Raw genomic sequence first — 22,727 nt, 5'->3', positions numbered from 1 at the left:
ATCCCCACCCCTAAACCATAAATATTCTTATATGTTACAATAAAACAAATCAAATGAAATAAAAGGTGAGTCCTCTGGGGTCACTCTCACTCCCTGGTTGTTTGAGAACTTGTTAACAGTTGAGATCCCCACCCATATACCATATATATTATTGTATGGGACAATGAAATAAATCAAATGAAATATAGAGGAACTCCAGAGGGGTCAGTCACCCCAACCTTTCTTTTTGAAAACATGTAAACAGTTGAGATCCCCACCCCTAAACCATATATATTTTTGTATGTGGCAACAAAACAAATCAAATGAAATAAAGTGTGTGTCTGTTTGGGTCAGCCCCCCCACCCCCTCATGTTTGTGAAATTGGAAACTGTCGAGATCCCCACCCATAAACCATATATATTTTTGAATGGGGCAACAAAACAAATCAAATGAAATAAAGTGGGAGTCCCTTTGTGTCAGCCCCACCCCCTGTTGTTTGACAACTTGGAAATGGTCAAGATCCCCACCCCTTAACCATATATATTTTTGTACTGGACAATAAAACAAATCAAATGCAAAAGAAGGCGAGTCCCTAGGGGTCGCTCCCACCCCCTTGTTGTTTGAGAACTTGTAAAGCGTTGAGATCCCCACCCCTAAACCATATATATTTTTGTATGTGGCAACAAAACAAATCAAATGAAATAAAGTGTGTGTCCGTTTGGGTCAGCCCCCCACCCCCTCATGTTTGTGAAATTGGAAACTGTTGAGATCCCCACTAATAAACCATATATATTTTTGTATGGGGCAACAAAACAAATCAAATAAAATAAAGTGGGAGTCCCTTTGGGTCAGCCCCACCCCCTCATGTTTGAGAACTTGGAAACAGTTGAGATCCCCACCCCTAAACCATATATATTTTTGTATGGGACAACAAAACAAATCAAATGAAATAAAGTGGCAGTCCCTTTGTGTCAGCCCCACCCCCTGTTGTTTGACAACTTGGAAATGGTCAAGATCCCCACCCCTTAACCATATATATTCTTGTACTGGACAATAAAACAAATCAAATGCAAAAGAAGGCGAGTCCCCAGGGGTCACTCCCACCCCCTTGTTGTTTGAGAACTTGTAAACGGTTGAGATCCCCACCCACACACCAAATATATTTTTGTATGGGACAATAAAATAAATCAAATGAAATATAGAAGAAGTCCACAGGGGTGACCCGACATCCCTTCTTTTTGAAAACTTGTAAACGGTCGAGATCCCCACCCCTAAACCATATTTATTCTTTTATGGGGCAACAAAAAAAAACAAATGAAATATAGTGGAAGTCCCTCTGGATCATCCCCAACCCCTCATATTTGAGAACTTGTAAACGGTTGAGATCCCCAACCCTTAACCATAAATATTCTTGTATTGGACAATAGAAAGAAGAAAATGAAATATAAGGAGAGTCCCTCGGTGTAACCCAACCCCATCCTGTTTTGAGAACTTGTAAACAGTCAAGATCCACCCCCTTCTTTTCGAAAACTTGAAAACTGTCAAAATCCCCAAACTGAAACAACATATATTCTTGTACGGTATAATAAAACAAATCAGATGAAACAACAGGCTAGTCCCCTAGGGTCACTCTTACCCCTACCTCCTGCCTGTTTGAGAACTTGTAAACTGTCTAGATCCCCACCCCTAAATCATGAATATTACTGTACATGATTTCAAGAAGATGACGAAGGGACAAAAAGGATAACTCTTTCTAAGGCCTCATTATTTTGTCAGAAGCTTGTACATTGTGGATGTACTGGGGAATGCGGTTCAATGCTAAAAAATGCCACATCCTAAGCATCAGAAACAAAAGCCATAAAATCTACAGTTTGAATGGACACATACTACAACAAGTCAAGCATAACCCGTACCTAGGCCTACAAATTTCGGAAGACCTCAAATAGACCACCCACATATTAAACGTGCCAAAGAAAGCAAATTCAACACTAGGCTTTCAAAGAAGAAACATGAAATACTGCCCACAAGATTGCAAAGAAAACAGCTTACATCTCGCTCGTTGATCAACGATGGAATATGGAGCCATAGTTTGGGACCCCTACACGGTAACAAACATAAATAAGATAGAAATGATTCAACGTCAAGTGGCAAGATTTATCACCATAGATTACAATATGCTTGCCCAACTGGAACTACAATACCTCAAGACAATTGCAAGACGAACAAGCTAGAAGTGATATTTATGTACAAAGTGGTTTAGGGGCTGATTCCCGCTATTGAACCAGAAAAATTTCTCACAAAAGCACATCCTAAGAGAAACATAACTGCCAAGAAGTTCGAAGAATACCACGCAACAAATATTGTGGAAAAGCAAGAAAAGAATCACTCTAAGTGTTTTGACATTCCACTAAGCAAAACACCATTATACTCAAACTCATTCTTTGTAAAGACAGCAATCGCGTCGAATCAGCTAGACGACACTGTAGTGCGCACATCAAGCGTAGAAAGCCTCAAATCTACTCTTACGCCTCGTCAATAAATCGGCGGCGCACTCTCAAACCGTTATATTAAAGCCAGAATTGGTATCGACAAGGTATTCATAGAGATAGAGATACAGATACATAGGTTTTCGCGGTCGTTGTTAATGTAGAAAATCGGGTCTCCCGTTCACTGCTTTGCTTGCATGTGGTGGTGACTGTAAATAAACATGTATTTTAAGCCAAATAGTAGTAATTTGAAAAATGTTTTAATACTTCAGTAATTTTATTTTGTTTTATCCAATCTATCTTAAACATTAAATCCAATATATTGATTGAGGACTCATTTTTGAAATTTACACCATATTGGCTCTTTTTTTTTTTTACCGGAAGTGTGATTTAAAAATTTACAACAGAATAAAATTAGTGGTTTTGAGGATAAATAGAAGCCAATATTTTAATGACAAAAAAAGAACAAACACAAAACATTTTCTTTACATTTTGAAAAAAAGTCAAATATTAAAATAGAAAATTGATATTTCTATGTCCGCCATTCTGGATATTACCGGAAGGAAGGTTTGTAAAGAGATACTTCTTATACATTGTATCCATGAGTAACCCAAATAGTTCAGTCGTTATATTCCGCTTACTACATTAACCTCGCAAGTAGGAGAGATCGATTACGGGGAGGGAATGAATTATTCGGGTTAATCCATGAGAAGCACAACAGAAAGGTTCCTGTCCAATGCAATGATAGTACCAATACATTAAAACACATTTCAATTACCCTCCCTAAAAATAAGCTTATTCTAGTACTATATCCGCCATGTTGGATTTTACAGGAAGTAGGGTTTTGAAGACATCTTATTATATCATATATATTCAAAAGTAGTATATAACAAAGGTTGGTACCAAATATTATGTTTGTAGCATGATAATAACACCTTTTCACATACTAGCCTTCGATATAAGACTGATTTAAGTATGATGTCCGTCATTTTGAATTTTACCGGAAGTGAGACATTTTTTTCAAATACCTCCCTATCTGAAATAAAAGAGTAATAGTTGAGGAAGGTCTATGCCAAATTTCATGCTTGTAGCAGGATGTGCACAATTCGTCTGAAATATGCTTGTAGCCGCCGGACTAATAGAAGTCTATGAAGGTTAATGACCACAGTATACGTAGGATGGTTAGGATTGATTTTGGAATTTTGGTCCAAACAGTTAAGGAATAAGGGGCCCTTAAAGGGTCCAAAAAAGCATTTTTCTTGGTTTTAGCACAATAACTTGAGTATAATTTAATAGAAATCTTTGAAATTTTAAGACAAAGTTTATGACCACAAAAGGGAGGTTTGGATTGATTTTGGGAGTTTTGTCATGAACAGTTTAGAAATTAGGGGCCAAAAAGGGCCCAAATAAGCATTTTTCTTGGTTTCGCACAATAACTTTACTATAAGTGAATAGAAATCTATGACATTTAAACACCAGGTTTCTGACCACAAAAGGGAGGTTTAGAATGATTTTGGGAGTTTTGTTTCAAACAATTTAGGAATTAGGGGCCAAAAAGGGCCCAAATAAGCATTTTTCTTGGTTATCGCACAATAACTTTATTACAAGTGAATAGAAATCTATGACATTTAAACACATGGTTTATGACCACAAAAGGAAGGTTGGGATTGATTTTGGGTGTTTTGGTTCCAACAGTTTAGGAATTAGGGGCCAATATATAGGGTTCAAAATTAAACTTTTTTGATTTCATCAAAAATTGAATTATCAAATTAAGTTCCTTGATATGCAAAATCTAACCGTGTATTTAGATTCTTAATATTTGGTTCTGTTTTCAAATTGGTCTACATTAAGGTCCAAAGGGTCCAAAATTAAATTTAGTTTGATTTTAACAAAAAATTGAATTCATGGGGTTCTTTGATACAATGTATGCTGAATCTAACCATGTATTTTGAGATTGGATATTGGACCATAATAGGTAAATGTCCAATTTAAAAGTTTTTAAGTTTAAGTTCTTAGACCACATTCATTCTGTGTCAGAAACCTATGTTGTGTCAACTATTTAATCACAATCCAAATTCAGAGCTGTATCAAGCTTGAATGTTGTGTCCATACTTGCCCCAACTGTTCAGGGTTCGACCACTGCACGTGTATAAAGCAGCGCCCTGTGGAGCACTTGGTTTCTTGATCAAATTCCAATTTCGAAAGGATAGCGAAATTTAAATTCTTGTGTTGTTCTTTTATGTATCATTCAGAAGTAGAGAATACAATTTTTCCATTCTCAAGTGTCAATATTAAAGATTACTAGTACTATAGAATAAGAAAATATAATGTATAGGGAAGAAGGGAGAGGGTGTAGAAAATACTGTTACTATGTCGGGGCCTTTTATAACCAACTAAACGTTATTTTTTTTCTCATGGTTGATGGCCTTATGGTTGCCTACTATGATTGCTTATATCCTCACCATTTAATAAGGCAGCTGGGGTGTCAAAAAATTTCAGGGATAAATGTTATGTAAGCATCTTGTAAAAGACTTTTCAGTCAAATTTCAATATAAAAAATGAGGAAGGCGGATGTTGTTTTTCCTTAACAATACATTGAAATTAACCACATTTAGGGTGTTTTTGTTTTATTTATATAGCATGTATTGGGAAACTTAAGTTTACCTTATTGAAGAAACATTAAACGATAGAATTTACCAAAAATTTGAAGAGATAATTTTGTTTATTAATACTTTCTGAAATATATAAAAAAAAAAATAGGGGGTCACAGGCCTAATTTTCTTGAAAAAATATATTTAGTTCAGTTTTTAAATTTTAAGTTGTAAGTATTATATTGTAAATTAAAAATATACTTAGTAAACTATTTGTAAAACAAATAAGTATTTTTGCAACATAACCAGAAAGGACGCTCAGAAAAACACACCCGATAGATCTACCTTAAACTGTGGCTAATAGTTGTCCAATTTTCAATGATACCACATCTCCTTATTTTTATATCACATAAGATACATGCACAATACACAAGGTAAACTTGTAAAGCTTACATTATGAACAGTCTCCTTGCAAACTTCCGAAGCAAGGTTGTCGGCTCTCCGAACTTTCTAGAGGTCCCGATTCTATTGCCGAGTTTATGAGCTTCAATCCTTGCTTAGAAGTGGTCTCCTTATATTATACTGGGTAACATTCTAATAATTTACACAAGAAACATTTTTTAGCATCATACTGGATGATTACATTCCCATAACATTGCCCTTTGTACATTCGTAAAGCATTACATACGTACATTCGTATAGCATTACATATGTACACTTATATCATGACACCAGTACACTTATATCATGACACCAGTACATTTATATCATATAACTATAATACACAAAGCTTTAGAATTACACTTTACAATACGGCTATAGCATTACAATATACACAATGCTAAGGCATAACACAGGCAGTGATCTAATGGAACCCCCCTTTTTTAGGGACGATCAATGCATTTGAATGAGGACATGTAGTTGGAACCCCCCCCCCCTTTTGTCCTGGGTTAGGAACCCCCCCTTTTTAAAATAGCTGGATCCACCCCTGTCCAGCAAATATTATACCATGTATAATGCCTTGTTGTGTAGTTAAAGAAAAGGGAAAGTCAGCGAGAAATTAAAGGACATTTTCAAGTAAAATTGTAGAATCACATGCATGTGTATGAACTTGACAAATAGAATGGGTTGTATATGCAATACCTAAAAATTAGCGCCGGAAATGGTGAGGATGAAAAGAAGCTATGCCAATATTCAAACCAAATTTTTTAACCATGTATAGAATAATTCTGTACTAATCTGGAACTCGATATTTGATTTAGAACAATACAAATATTTTAAAAAAGATGTGGAACCCTGTCTAATCAAGAAAAGTATATACAGTAACTTTCTTTCACTTGCAGTATATTTATTTGCCATTTTGCATTTTTTTGACTGCAGAATTATCCTTAAACATTTTTCAGTTTGTATCATTATCAACCATGTCAACCAATTACACTTTTATTTTTTTATCATTTCCAATACTTAGGAAAAAGTGTTTAACACACTCACAATTTTTATGACAATACTGTATGGTACAATGCAATGGGTATTATTGTGCGTTATAGAGTACAATGTGTGGTGACGTTACAGTAGACATCAATAACGTCGTAGAATTTTTCAAGAGAATATAGCTTGAAAACTAGCACTGTTGTTAAGAACTTTCTTTGCACGAATGGATTCATTGTTTATTTTTTAAATCACATTTTGAAAGTTTAAAAAAAATCTTTTGACCAGCGAATTAGAAAATCATGAGAAAGTAAAAATATCTGCTGTTTTTTTATGATTTTCCCTATATATCTTTTGTATTTCTGGCGTATCATGCTGTTAGTTTCAACAGCTTGTATCTGAAAAACGAAAACGTTTACCCCCTTTTTTTAAATTTTATATTCTGATGTATTTTTAGAAGCAAAATCCACATGTAAAATTTTTAAAAAAATCTGTGGAGTTGTTATATTACATACACTTCGCCTTTATTACATATTCCATTTGATATTTGTTTTAGGTTTTTTCCCTCCTTCAAGTGGTACAGCTAAAGTAAATGGATATGACATCAGGAAAGACATTACAAGTGTACGCAGTAGTCTTGGTCTCTGTCCACAGCATGACATATTGTTTGATTCACTCACAGTAGAGGAACACCTTCAATTCTTTGCTTGTGTAAGTAGGTGAAAGATCTATTGAGTACAAAAAGAACTTAGTAGGCCTCAGAAGAAATATGTATAAACAGTTGAAGTAACTGAGATTTCAAATATAAACAAATATATATTCAAAGAATAAGATTTACTACTTGTCACTTTTAAAAAGGGTTTTAAAAAGCAACAAAGAATGAGTTTGTGATTACGTCAGTTTACGGGGTCAATGATATTTTTTTGATTATTATGCCCTCAGTACTACCTCTGTCATGGTTTATTGAAATTGCAACTTTTCTTATTTAACATATAATAAAGATGTGGTATGATTGCCAATAAGACAATGTCTTAGTTTGTGATAAGGTCAATTTTTGAAAAACCACTTGTGGTAAATCATTTATACTAAGTATACAGTTGTACCAGTATCTTATTTCCATTGAGATTTTTCCCACCCTCAGTCATGGTCTATTTTTGCTTAGTTTATATGTTAAAATTTATTAGTTTAAGGTGAACCACTTATGATAAGTCCAGGATATTTGGATTGCAGTTGTATTAGCATTGACAGATGTTATTTCCATGGAAATATTTGTTGCTATACCTTCAGTCATCACACCTGTCTACTGACCTTTTTTTGGGAGATTGGGAATCTGGGAAATCTTTTTTTAAATTTTGGGATGACAGGATTTAAATTACCTCGGGATTTCATGTTTTTAAGCCCGGGATTTCAGGATCAGGACCCCTCGGACTCCCTCTGTGTGTTTCCGAGTTATAAACGTAGTAAAGGAAGATAATCCAAAAGTAAGTTTCTGACTGGAAAGTATAAGTATAAATAAAATTCCCTTACAGTTACACAAAATTCATTGACATTGTAACTATTTTAAGAGCTTGAAATATTAACACAAGCTTGAAACAATTTGAAAATTTCTTTGAAAATTTATGAAGATTTTTTTGTCCTTTTGCTTTGAAACTGCAAGAGCTACTAGTATATGAACAAAAGTAGATATGGGTATATGTCAATGAGACAGCAAACCAATGACGAATATACCCAAATGACATCTATAGAGAACAACAGCACCAAACAAGTATACAATGTCAACATTTATTTTTTGATATAAACAATGATATGATTTTATTTAGGAGGGATAATTTTCTGAAATTAATAATGAAGGAACTATCTTAGAATAATTTAATTGTAGATGTAACACATCTTCTGATTGGCTGACGTCGTTTTGTTTATCATATCATAGACACAATATTGTAATATGACCATGATGTCATCAATGTTTTTTATGATTTTCGCCGGTTTGAAATGGAATTTAGAATTAAATTAAAAGAAATAACTGTTATATTTTATAAGTCTATACGCTACACGCGTTATTCAGTGTGCACCACATATTTTATGTTAATTCTTCATAGACAGAAAAAATATTACAGTCATTCCTTCATTAACAAAATGGTGAATTGTCAGCAATAAAAGGCAGTTTCTTACCATTGTTTATTGTGATGTACAAGTAATTTGCAGTTGATATTTTAGTTAAAAGGTTGTCCTAAAGACAAAGTAAAGAATGAAGTTGATTCCATGATATCACAGATAAATCTGAAAAACAAAAGTTCAGCAGCCAGTAAAACATTGTCTGGTGGTATGAAGAGAAAGTTATCTGTTGGAATAGCCCTGATTGCAGGATCAAAGGTAGGTTAGACATTATCTGGTGGTATAAAGAGAAAGTTATCTGTTTAAATAGCCCTGATTGCAGGGTCAAAGGTAGGTTAGACATTATCTGGTGGTATGAAGAGAAAGTTATCTGTTGGAATAGCCCTAATTGCAGGATCAAAGGTAGGTTAGCGGTTGCTGAAGAGAGAGTTATCTGTTGGAAAAGCCCTGATTGAAGGATCAAAGGTAGGTTAGACATTATCTGGTGGTATGAAGAGAAAGTTATCTGTTGGAATAGCCCTGATTGCAGGGTCAAAGGTATGTTAGTGGTTGATGAAGAGAAAGTTATCTGTTGGAATAGCCCTGATTGCAGGATCAAAGGTAGGTTAGACATTATCTGGTGGTATGAAGAGAAAATTATCTGTTGGAAAAGCCCTGATTGCAGGGTCAAAGGTAGGTTAGTGGTTGATGAAGAGAAAGTTATCTGTTGGAATAGCCCTGATTGCAGGATCAAAGGTAGGTTGGTGGTTGATGAAGAAAAAGTTATCTGTTGGAATAGCCCTGATTGCAGGATCAAAGGTAGGTTAGTGGTTGATGAAGAGAAAGTTATCTGTTGGAATAGCCCTGATTGCAGAATCAAAAGTAGGTTAGTGGTTGATATGTGTCACACCACCAATTTAAAATTCCTATATTTTGATTCAAACAATTTTTTCAACTTTTTACAGATCTCATTATATATTACCTTAAGTTTAACTTCATGAAAACCATGTTTATCCTGAATTATTCATGTATCAACTTTCTACATACCAATTTTCAACTCACTTTTAAAGTCTTGTAGTGAAACATGACATTCTTAAAATCGCATACTGTTGAAAAAAGCTGTGTGGTTTACTAAAAGTCTGTAGAACTACATTGTAATGCAGGTTCATAATTTTTTAAGTGAGACCTTTTATATATATATACCTAACAATTTGGTATGTTTTTTTGTTGTTGGACCTTGGTGAATTTTTGTTAATTTGGCAATCATACCACAAATCCTTAATTTTGTATTTAACCTTGACCTGCTTTTACGGCTGTATTTTTCAAGTTATAAGCCAGAATCGGTATGTGTATGATGCTTTCTCCAAATGATATTTTGATAGATATAGAATCCTATGCACTTTATTTTAAGATTGTAATTTTGGATGAGCCCTCCTCTGGATTAGATCCTGATGCTAGACGACAGATCTGGACCGTTTTACAGAAAAACAAGGAAGGAAGGACAATGATTCTTACCACTCATTTTATGGATGAAGCTGATCTCCTTGGTGACAGAATTGCTATTATGGCTGACGGAGACATTAAATGTTATGGAACTTCACTTTTCCTGAAAAATAAATATGGTTAGTACTTTTGATGTTGATTCATTTATGTTTTGGAGTGGGGGAGAGAATGGGGATAGAATTGTGGTTATTTTGTGTGTACACAATTATGCGCTTCAAATAACAATGAAATGTTATGATTTTTTTACTATACTGAATTAATGACTCTGTCTGTATCTACAACATTATTAATACTACAAGTATGAAACAGGGATTAAACACAAATGCTATTTAACAGTTTCTGTATATTTTCCATTGGTTGTGCAGGTTTGAAAAATTAAGTATGAAAAATTCTTTTTTTTATATCCAACCCTCATCCCTAAAAACAACAATACACTAAGTGAGAGTGCTAGCAGTAACTGAAAGCTAGATCATAGCCAATAACAACAAATTAAAATAAGTCATGTATCTAAGACTTTAATATCAATCAGTACATAATGCCTATTTCTCATTAATTAGGAGCTGGGTACCACATGGTCATTGTTAAAGATGTCACATGTGATGTCAACAGGGTGACAGAGGTCATCAAGAGTTATGTCCCTTCTGCTGAAATGGAGAACAATGTTGGTGCTGAGCTGTCATACATTCTTCCCCATGAGAGTTCCCACAAGTTTGAAGAAATGTTCACTGATATTGAGGAGAATAAAACAGCCTATGGTATTGCTAGCTATGGAGCATCAGTCACAACTATGGAAGAGGTTTTCCTGAGGTAAATTAATTTAAATATATCAGATAGAAATGTGATATGTGTTGCAAAGTTCTAAGAAAGCAAACTAATAATAACCTGTGAAAATGTGAACTGCTGGAATTTAATTTAGTGTTTTAATAAATGAACATTCTTTGTTGATTTAAATGCATATGCTGCATCTTAAAAAATATTGCCCCCAAATCTTTTTTGTATACCGGTATTTGCTTAGTTAAAGGGGCACTAGCTACAAGATATATAAAAAATCAAATATATTTTTATTTTGCTCAATCATTAATGAAATACAAATAGTGAAATAATAATTCGCTTTAAGAAGCCAGTATGGTTCAATTTTGTCAAAATATGCTAAAAAACATTGATTATGAATTATTCACTCACAAGTGAATAATTCGAACTCATTGAATCTTTATTCATGTGAACTTCAATTTAACTCCTTAGCTTGAGATGAATAACACGTGAATTGTATGTGTAAAGTTATTTAAAGGAAAAGAATGTCACCATTGAAAGTGAAACAAAGGTAAATCATTTGATTGACTGATTCGATCCACAAAAAATCATTCTTATACAGGTAAAAACGATGATAAACATTTATTTTTCATCTATAATATGAAATTAAAAAGACCTAGAATAATCCAAAAGCACAAGTTTGCTTAATCTATTTATATCTATATTTATGTTAACATCGCTTATATGGTCATCTGATAACTTTAGAGGTCAACTCGATAATTAATTAGATGGCGTCTTGAATAAAATACACACGTAACGAAGCTATGTATTTTCATGCTTGTGCCCTGTTAATTGTTTATTTTAGACTTTTAATAGTTTGGATAAATGTTTTTCATTGTTATAAATCAAATATGAGAATTAGATTAAAATCAGTGAACATAAATTTGACAGCTAGTGCCCCTTTAAACGCACAACAATTGTAAAGTTTTATGTCCAATATAAAAAAAATGTAATTAACAATATAAAAAAAAAATTACACAAAATGTCTTCAAAATAGGGTTGGAGAAAACAGAAGCATAGAACTACCTCAACACAATGGAGCAGTTGGAACCAAAAACAATGTCAGAATGGATTTATCTGTCAATGCAACAGGTAGAGATACACCTCGTTTCATATTAGGTGCTTATTGCCATAATTACAAATACTTCAACATGAAAAATTATTGCTTTTGTTACTGTTCCTCTTGAAGATAAAGAAGATACTTACAAAAGTGAAATTACTACCGGTATTTGCATTTCTATAAAAAGATATATCAAAATGAATGTTTAAAAATTCTGATTAAGATTTTTTAGGGACCTAAATCAACAAGTTTTGAAAAAATATTGCTTGAATAATTTACTTTGTAGGCATCCATCATGAAAGATAATTTTATCATAGCTCATTTCTTCTGTACTTGCATGAAAATACAGATATTGTTTTATTTAAGGGTATAAATGAATACTTTTTTTTTTAATATAGGATTTTGCTATTTTTTTTTATAAATGAACTTTATGATATACCGAGGATTTGTATAGTAATCTTACTATACAAATCCTTGGATATACTTAAAATAGAAAAATCAAATAAAAAAATGGGGTCACCGTTCATTTAAGTTCACAATCTGCCTTCAAAAGAAGCATCCATTTTTGTTAAGGTACTTTTTTTCTGATGAACTAATAGGAGAAATAGAGGTAATATCGAAATTAAAAAAGATTTTTTTTTCGGAAATCGCTTCAATTTCACAACTGTTTGGTTTAAGTACAGCTTATTTGAATCACCGATGAGTTTTATTTTAAACATATGTTTATTTGCTGAATTAAAGCAAAATGGATTAGACACAAGTAAATCATACTCATGAAGTCTTCTCCACCGATGAGTTACCAAAGATATTTCAATTTTTATGCAAAAAATGGTATTTTTGCACCAAAGGGAGATAATTTGGAGCTTTTTCAATGCTACAAACATTTTAAAGTCATCTGGGGCCAAAAGAAATTGATTTTTTGGTTCGATTTTTGTACCATATCATAAAGTAACAACAAATTTTAGTGTAATATATAAAATTTATAATGAGAAAAAAAAATGTTAAAATTTTTGCTGAAATTTTTGTACCTGCGATCCTTATGTGTGGATCATCACAATGTTGTTTACTTTCAAAATAATATGTTCTAGTATAACTAAGGAACATAGTTTTTCATATTACTGGTACTCAGTTTGATTTATTTTTTTGCACAAATGCCAGCTCCATGAAGACAAATATAAATTTGTGTGTCAGGACTGATTTAACTTACTGAAATAAAGCCACTTTTATAATTTTCAGACAAATAACATAAGGAACTTAAGACCAATTAATTACATGTTCGTTTTTAGAATTTTGTTAGCCCTTACATTACTGAATAATTTGTTTAGGATTAAAAGTTTTTTTTACATATTTCAAATTACCATAGAATATTCATTATTATTAACTGATAAAAGCTTTCAAATTTCCAGTCTAGACACTGTATAGTTTGAATGATTTTAATGAAATGTTAGTAATTTTGATGTAATGTAATTTAAATTGAAAAATTTATTGTAATTTATTGTAATTCTATTTTTAGAGGTTACTAGTGGCATGAAGAAAAATAAAGGAACAGCATTATTTTTGCAACAGTTTTATGCTATGTTCATCAAAAGAGCTAAACATACAATGAGAAACAAAATTGTCACTATTACACAACTGGCCATTCCATTGTTTTATACAATTATGGCACTAACTGTTGTCCGTACATTTCCTGGGCCAGGTGATTCTCCACCATTGAAACTGAATGTTTCTGCTTATGGTAGAAATACAATTGTTTATAATGAAAGAGGTGGACAAGGCGTAAACTTGATGGGACATTTCTTTGAAATGCAGTTTGAAAAATCCCCTGATGATGTTGTGAATGTAAAGAGAGACAGTCAGTTTAACAATATTGATGATTACCTTTTCCAACAGGGAATTGATGGTCTAGGATACTATAATCTTCATTACATTGTTGGGGCCAAATTTGTGAATTCAAATGTGACAAACAAAATTAAAGCTACAGCATACTTCAATGACCAATCATTTCACTCATCGGCCATCTCCTTGGCCACCATGTTCAACTCGGTTATTAAATTTGTAATGAATGGTACTGGTTATTCATTATCAACAGTCAACTCTCCGTTGCCAAGGACACAGACACAAAAGATTCGAGATGAAACAAAAGGCAGTACAACTGGTTTCACAATATCTTTCAATTTTGTATTTGGAATTTCTTTCCTATCCAGCAGTTTTGTATTGTTCCTCATCAAAGAGCGGGCAACCAAGGCAAAACACATTCAGTTTGTTAGCGGAGTAAGCCCAATCAATTTCTGGCTTTCAACTTTTTGTTGGGATATGATAAATTACATTATTCCTTGTATCTTTCTGATTATTACATTTGTGGCTTTTAATATAACAGCATACCTAGATCCTGTCAGCCATGTTGGACATATGGCCCTGTTGTTGATACTGTATGGATGGGCTATGTTACCATTCATGTATCTGTTGTCATTTATATTCACTGTTCCTTCTACAGGATTTGTATGGCTGACAATGTTCAACATATTATCAGGTATTTAGATGTTAAACTAATACAAATGTAATTGGTTCATTGACATCCTAAATTTTGAAATGACAAAAAATTTATAAAGACGATGTTTGTCAAACACCTGTACCTATAAATTTAATGAATATCATCACTATATTATATTGCAACTGGTAAGCTGAATTTATATTTTGTCAACAGTTATTTCAGAAATTGTCACTTGTTTAAAGCAGAATTGCTGAAGAAACAGGTTGAATAAGGCAACTTTGTCCAGGTGCTTATTCAGACGGGGTAAAAAAGAGTAATTTATGGGTAAATAACTAAATTCTTCTACCTATTTTGTCAAATTTGGTCCTACAAATCCTAATTTTCTGTTTGACTGTCCCTCTGGTATATTTACTCCCCTCTTTCAGGAAAACTCCCTGCTTTTATATGTGACTTTAAAGTTTAAATGGAAAGAAGAGATTAGGATCTACTTGCTTTCAGTATGCTCTATATGAACTTCCACTCTATAAACAGTATTGTATATCAGCCCTTGGAAATTTAGATATATTCACGTTGCAAATATTTCAGAGTGAATGATAAACATTGCCACAAAAAAATAATGATAAACAAAGACAATGACATCATGTAAAGTTTCTTTATTTTTTTTAAAAAGAAATACAATTTATATTTTTAGGTGATGCAACAATCCTTGCTGTAGGTATATTGGGTATACCACAGTTGGATCTGGAAGATCTTGCTAAAGCATTGGAGTGGGTCTTCTTGACATTCTTACCAAATTTCTGCCTTGGACAGGGATTAATGGACTATTATATGAACTATGAATACTTGGAAGTGTGTAAACCTATAATAGGACTTTGTAAAGCTTTCCCCAACCCTTGCTGTAAAGGTAAAAGCTGCATAGTTTTACTTAAATGACAAATTTTGTATATAATCAGTCTATGGAAGAAGCAAACTGATAAAAAAGTTTCTTAAATGAAATAGCAATAATGTCTAATAGGAACTAGTTGCATTGTGGGAAATCTAAATTGATTCATAATTCTCTGCAAAGACATATAAATTTGTGGATTTTTTTCTACTAAAGGCGGAATAAAAACAAAATTTTGAAAGTTAGTCTTTATTCGGTAAAATAAAATCTTAGTTTTATTGAATGTTCGACATTTGAGCCAAAATTGTACAGAAGAAAAATAAAGCATGCAGAAAGAAAAGAAAGAAACTCAAGGTAGTGTGATCTGACTCGGATCATCCCTTTTAAAACAAAGGAGTTGGGATGTAATATTAGTATGAATTTTGGTGGATGGAGGGAAAAGTACATGTTTATAAATACTTGATTTCATGAGTTTTTCATAAGTCAGAATTCAAGCCTATAGAAAATTTGTATTTCTTTGAACACTCAGATTTGTGATTTATCATGTAAATCTATGAAAATTGGTACCCAACAAATAATGAATATAGCTTATATTTTATTTCTTGCCCCACCAGTCTCGAAATAGCAGTTATGAAAGTTATTTGAATGTTATAATACAAACACCAGCTGAAGGACGCCTCTGGGTGCAGGAATTTCTTGCTGCATTGAAGACCTGTTGGTGACCTTCTGTTGTTGTCTGTCCTATGGTCAGGTTGTTGTCTCTTTGACATATTCCCCATTTCCATTCTCAATTTTATCACAAATAAGGACTTATTATATTGTGATTTTGTGCTGATATTAGATTTGTTTTGATATTTCTTTCAGATGTAAATATAGGAGATGATAAATGTGGACCTGAAGGATGTTTTCCTTTGAGTAGTAATTATTTAGGTTGGGAAAAGAATGGTATTGGTAGAATGTTGGTTTTCTTGGCAGTACAAGGAGTTGCATACTTCAGTCTCCTTTTATTTCTTGAATCCCGATACTTGAACAGATTTCAGTATGCAGTTGGACAAAGAAAAGAAAGAACTTACTCACAGTTATCAGATGATTCCGAAGTTATCAATGAGCACACACCACTTTTAGGACCAAACCGTAATGTATCCATAGTTCAAGAAGATACAGATGTTGCCACAGAGAGAGCTAGACTTGCAAATGCATCATTGAGTGAACTATTTAATACAGACTCCCTCATTATGAAAGAATTGACTAAATATTATGACAACAATCTTGCTGTTGATCATACAGCTGTTGGGATTCCTGAGGGAGAATGTTTTGGTTTACTTGGTGTAAATGGTGCTGGTAAAACTACAACATTTAAAATTTTGACAGGCGATGAAGTAATGTCATCTGGCCATGCTTATTTGGATGGTATAAGTGTGACAGAAAATATTACAGAGGTTTGTATATTTAAATGTTATATCATTTTCCTGAAAGCTTTTGTTTTAATTGCCAAGCCCAATCATATTAGCTAAAGGAGAAATAAGTCTTCCTGACCGTGAGGAACAATCTATATTTATCTACAAAATTATGTAAATGCAAATTATGCCTTCAAAATATTATGTTCTTATGACACCTTTTTTCGTTCAGTTTTGTACACAAATCAGGCCATCAGTTTTATCTTTTGCATTGTTTTTCATTTGTCCTTTCAGGGCCTTTTTATAAATAGCGTCTATGTGGTATGGGTTTTGATATTTGTTGAAGGCGGTATAGTGACCTACCAGTATATCTTTTAACTTCTATGTATTTGGTCTCTTGTGGAGAGTTGTCTCACTGGCAATCATACCATATTTGGTTTCTTGTGGAGATTTGTTTCATTGGCAATCATTGGCAATCATACCGTATCTTTATACTTTTATAGTAAGGAAAACAACTGACTGATCATTAAAAAAGTTTCTGCAAATAAATTCACAATGGCTGCATGACATTAGAGGAGAAAAATTTGAAGAAGAGTTTGACAGGTCACATGTTCTTATAGAGATTGGTTAAGAAAAAAGCTCTGTGCTTTGAAAAGTTAAAGACATGGATTTAATTTTAAGACAAAATATTAAGCAATGAGTTTGTCTCAATTCATGAATACTTTTTAAGCAATTTGATACAAATCAAATGATGAAATATGTCACTATAAAGGCTTTAACATTTGTTTTTTGTGTTTCAGGTGAGACAACGACTGGGTTACTGTCCACAGTATGATGCCTTGATTGACCAGATGACAGGGCGTGAGACACTGTACATGTTTGCCAGATTACGTGGGGTTCACGAGACTGTTATACCAGAGGTTGTTGATGGACTGATAACATCACTTCTGTTAAAGAAACATGCAGATAAATTAGTTAAAGCATATAGGTAAATAGAAAATAATTGTACTGATCTGTGCTCTATCGGTTACAGTGTTTATCATAATGGTAAAACTTGGTATATTACGGTACACTGATGTCATGTCTGTTTGTTCATCCACATCTGATGATGAGTCCAGTTTGCTCTACTGAATAAGATATAGCTCCTTTAGACCAATTCTCTAGAATTAAGTTTGATACTTTCTTATAAATTAGCGATTCACAATTTAATACTAACAAGCTAAGGAAAATATTGAATTTCTTTATTAACATCCTCTTTGTTTTTTTACTAAACATAAATTCATCCATACTGATGTCCTTTATATATATAAGATGTGGTATGAGTGCCAATGAGACAACACTTCATCCAAGTCACAATTTGTAAAAGTAAACCATTATAGGTCAAAGTACAGTCTTTAACATGGAGCCTTGGCTAAATATTAGCATAGGTTAAGGATGGCATATACTATATAACAATATGAACATTTGGAAGGATAAGCTGGATAACCAATGGGACAAATATCAAACCATTTCCATATGATATGGATATAATCAACTACAGGTCACTATAAGGTTTTCAACAAATTTAGCAATGAGCTAAGTCCATACAATCTGTATTCAATAGCTTTGACATGACAAAATGTGGAACTATTCAAATGAGAAAACCAATGGCACTAAAAAATAAAGTGACAGACGTCAACCAACACAACAACTGAATTACATGCTCCTGACGTAGGACATGCACATGCAGAATGTGGTAGTGTTATAGAATCTTTGGAGGCTCTCGACTCTCCTTATATTGGACAGTATATCAGTTGAAAAGGTCTCGGCACATTTGAGCTAAAAAAATGAACAAAAAGACAATGGACACAAAATAACAATATAAAAGTACACACAGCTACTGAAAGCTTGTTTAAAATGAAAATTAGGAGATGTCATATGATTGCCATCAAAGCCAATTGCATCTAACAAAAAAACATGTTTCCCAGACTAAATGTATATTTTAAATTATTGTTTCTTTTTAGTGGTGGTAACAAAAGGAAATTGAGCACTGCCATAGCATTAGTTGGCAATCCTCCAATAGTATTTCTAGATGAACCCACCACAGGAATGGATCCAGTAGCCAGGAGACATCTATGGGATGTTTTATCCAATATACGTGATTCTGGAAGAACACTTGTCTTAACATCACATAGGTAAATAGATTGCAATTGAGTGGTCCAATTTAAGTTACAATTGTCATATAACGTTGTTCTTTAAGGAGGAGCTAGATATCATGTTTTTTAAAGAAAAAAATGAATGCTATTACTTCAGTTAAAAGAAGATATTATTGCAAGTTTAAACATATCATTAGAATATTGATGTATAATAGGGATGGCAACGAGTACGTACTCGGTCGAAAGGCTGAGTAGTCGAGTACAGTTTTAGTACTCGGATACTCGATTGTCTGTTATACGTCTTGAGATATTTCCACTCACTTTAGTTTCGTTGAACTATCCCATTCGTAATAACTAAATACATTTTTTAAAATCAATGAACAACATAAATATGTTTATCCTTGCGATACAATTTGTTATAGTAGTACCAGCAACGTCCTTTCATTCCGAGGGAATGTTTTCATGTGTACTACTTGTAACAAAAAATTAACAGTCAACCCAATCTTTCGTCTGAAATTATTGACCAGATCATATTTCTAAACAAGAACAAAAAAAAAAACCATTCAAACATTCAAAGTGACCTGCTGTGATCCCTACGCCACTGATTAAAGACAATTTTAACGGTGTTTGTAACGGATCAACAATTTCATTGATTAATTATTTACTCATTACAAGCCGTAAAAACGTACCTTTGTTTGTTAATCAAGACTTCAGTAAACGTGATTGGTATGAGATATACATTTAATTCAATTTAATTACTCTGTGTTTAAAACTTAACTACAATTGTTTAATTTACAATTGAAAGATAGGCGAAAGTACGAGAGCGACATTGAAACACAAAAGTCGAAATTAAAGTGACAACGTCATGGCTAAAAAAAAAGACATCAGACAAACGATAGTGCAAAATAACAGAACACAGAAAAAGTAAGACTGAGCATTACGAAAAAGCAGAAGTCATTTGAAGTCGATTTGTCAATTTGCTGTTGACAATTTAATAGACACGTCGTATTATAAAAAAAATACGAACTTCTCAGGAACATATGATACATATATTGTCTACTTTGTCGGACTTTATATGCAAACATTTTTGATTTTACTGGAATTTGGTTCCTGAACACACTTGTACACAAACAATAATTGTTATTATGATAGTTCTTTTTGTAGAAACGGCAATCGGGAGTTCATTGTTTAATTGACACAAAAAACATTGGATCAAGCTATGTTTGTAGTATGTTTGTCTTTCTCTAATATGGTTATGAAAGGTAAAAAGAAAAACACTGCATCCCACTTGAAATCTAAACTGTTCAATAGACGTTTAAGATTCAGCCGAGTACTTGCGAGTACTCGAGTAGTATGACCGAGTATCCGAGTATTCAATTTCAGATCTTTTGACATCCCTAATGTATAATTTTAAACATTAGACATACCTTTTTTTTATTTCTATTGTTAAGTTACCACTAAAATTTATTTTAATTTTTGTCTCGCCTGCAACAAAAGTTGTGGAAGGCAAAACATAGGTGTTACTTTTCTTGTGACAACTGTTGTTAAGTTTTCTGCTGAAGTCAGTTTGATAGGAACTGGTTTTGGTAGAATTAATGATATTTTCTATATAAGTTGCATTTGTATCAGTACATATGGGTTCAACAACTATTTTGAGGCCCTACTCCACAGCTTTCAATTTGAAACACCACTTTCAATGTTAGGTAAGATAGATAGAACTATAGTTGTGATAGGTCAATGATATGTATGGTAAAATTGCATTACTATCACTAAACATCAGTTTGACAACTATTTCCAGGTCCTGTTCCAGTCACACTCAATTAATGTCATTTTCAAATGTCAAGTTTTCTCTGAATTTAGTGTGATATGAACTACTTTTGATGGACAATGATATTTTATATAAAATACTATCAGTTTGAGGATCATTTTGACATGCTTCCCTCTATATAACATGGATCAGCAACATTGAATTAATTAGCAATGTTGCTTATCCTATTCTTTTTCTGAATGTTCTGCCAACATACAAGACCTATCTCTCTGTCAAAAGTTTATTTAATTTGAAAGTTAAGGTACCAATGGAAATATAATATTAAAAGGGTTGTGTCAAAACAGATTTCAAGGTGCCATACCATATGAAACTGCTTAAATGATTCTATCAGCTGAAATTTGAAAAGCAAAACACAAAGTGCACATTAAATGAAAAGGGTCAATATGACATGTTTATATTTTAGTATGGAGGAATGTGAAGCCTTGTGTACTAGACTGGCTATCATGGTCAACGGACAGTTTAAATGTTTAGGTAGTCCACAACATCTAAAGAACAAGTTCGGTGAAGGGTATTCACTACTAGCTAGAATCGGAACACCACCAGATGGCACTGAACCAGATATTCAACCATTAATGAGATTCATCAAAGACAAATTTCCCAACAGCGAAATTAAAGATATACATCAAGAAATGATTCATTATCATGTTAAAGACACAAAACTGACCTGGGCCAAGATATTTGGATTAATGGAACAAGCAAAGATTGAATACAATATAGAAGACTATTCTGTTAGTCAAACAACATTAGAACAGGTTTTCATTAATTTTGCAAGGTCACAAATTCCACCGATAGAAACAAAAGTAGGATGTTTCCAAAAGTGTTCTTTTGTGTGTGGTTTATGTTGTTGTAACAATTCTTAAATTGTTTATTACTTTTAATGCTGACTGTGATACAATGTATAATATAAACTATATATGTCTGAAGAGTATTAAAAACATTAGTGTTTTTAAAAAATAGAACTGATAATCATGCATGGATTTTATTGGATAAAGCTGAATACATAATTTTAGAATTAAGAACCAAAGATTGGGTTTTTGCAATTTTACATATTGATTTTATAAAGGATTAAGGTTTTAAAACATTAACTATACATGTATATATTTATTTATAAATTCAACTAAATTTTTATAATATACATGTACTTAAATTTAAATGTGGACACTTTTAGTTTTTCTAGTCGGAAAGTAAAACAACTTCTTGGCAATGAAACTTGACACAGTCAATGATTTGCGGTTTATTATCTCAGTTGATTTAAAGATAGTATTTGGATCATATAAATATTATTCAACATTCTTGTATTTTAACTCAATTAAAAAGATGTTATTTATTTGAATACAGGGAATACTTTTTGTTCATTATAGGACTGTTCTATTTTGAAGTGTGGCGCCTAAATTTGTTTAATACTCATACTTCTATTATTGTGTTCCTATGGTACCATAACAGTTTTAGTGGAACAGTCCTGCATAGTTTCAGCATTATTATGTATGATATTTGTAATATTTTGTACCAGACATGTATTTGTTTTTAGTATTTTTTGTTATCTGTGATCAAATAAACAATTCCATCGATCTCCATAACAATTATCTTTTAACAAACACAAAGTAATATGTGTGTTTAGGTTTCCTTTTTAGTAATTTATTTAAAATTAGATATAATTTACATGATTAATCTGGGGGGCTTCGGTGGCCGAGTGGTCTAAGTAGTTTTGTAGGTTGTGAGTTCGATCCCCGTTTGTGCACTTGACTCCAATCTCAATTGAGTAGGATTGTCAGTTTTCCTATCGAAGGTCTGTGGTTTTCTTGGGGCACTCTGGATTCAACCACCAATAAAAACTGGCTGCTAAAACACCAAAAATCAAATCAAATGATTAGTCTGTATTTAATTGAAGTAACACAAAACAAGAATGTGTCCCAAGTACACAGATGCCCCACTCGCACAATCGTTTCCTATGTTCAGTGGACCGTTAAATTGGGGTAAAAACTCTAATTGGGCATTCAAATTAGAAAGATCATATCATAGGGAACATGTGTACTAAGTTTCAA

The 22,727-nt window shown here is 32.8% G+C and overlaps 1 protein-coding gene across 7 annotated transcripts in view; it reads left to right on the top strand.

Moving 5' to 3' along the window:
* LOC139488793 (phospholipid-transporting ATPase ABCA3-like) overlaps window positions 1-22,257 on the top strand; it is a 44,181-nt gene extending 21,924 nt beyond the window's left edge. For 5 of the 7 annotated variants that reach the window (XM_071274704.1, XM_071274705.1, XM_071274706.1 and 2 more), the window contains 11 exons: window positions 7,041-7,195; window positions 8,702-8,857; window positions 9,990-10,200; window positions 10,639-10,888; window positions 11,889-12,010; window positions 13,465-14,481; window positions 15,134-15,346; window positions 16,190-16,764; window positions 17,523-17,710; window positions 18,726-18,896; window positions 21,089-22,257. In XM_071274704.1, the coding sequence (XP_071130805.1) occupies window positions 7,041-7,195; window positions 8,702-8,857; window positions 9,990-10,200; window positions 10,639-10,888; window positions 11,889-12,010; window positions 13,465-14,481; window positions 15,134-15,346; window positions 16,190-16,764; window positions 17,523-17,710; window positions 18,726-18,896; window positions 21,089-21,545 (3,515 nt within the window). In that variant the 3' untranslated portion in view covers window positions 21,546-22,257. The remainder of the gene's footprint in view (window positions 1-7,040; window positions 7,196-8,701; window positions 8,858-9,989; window positions 10,201-10,638; window positions 10,889-11,888; window positions 12,011-13,464; window positions 14,482-15,133; window positions 15,347-16,189; window positions 16,765-17,522; window positions 17,711-18,725; window positions 18,897-21,088) is intronic. The other 2 variants (XM_071274709.1, XM_071274711.1) reach the window with 1 other exon arrangement.
* Window positions 22,258-22,727: the final 470 nt, after the last annotated feature.

The sequence above is a fragment of the Mytilus edulis genome, chromosome 9 (genome assembly GCF_963676685.1).
Source record: "Mytilus edulis chromosome 9, xbMytEdul2.2, whole genome shotgun sequence".
NCBI lineage: Eukaryota > Metazoa > Mollusca > Bivalvia > Mytilida > Mytilidae > Mytilus > Mytilus edulis.
This window is presented reverse-complemented; position numbering and strand designations above follow the sequence as displayed.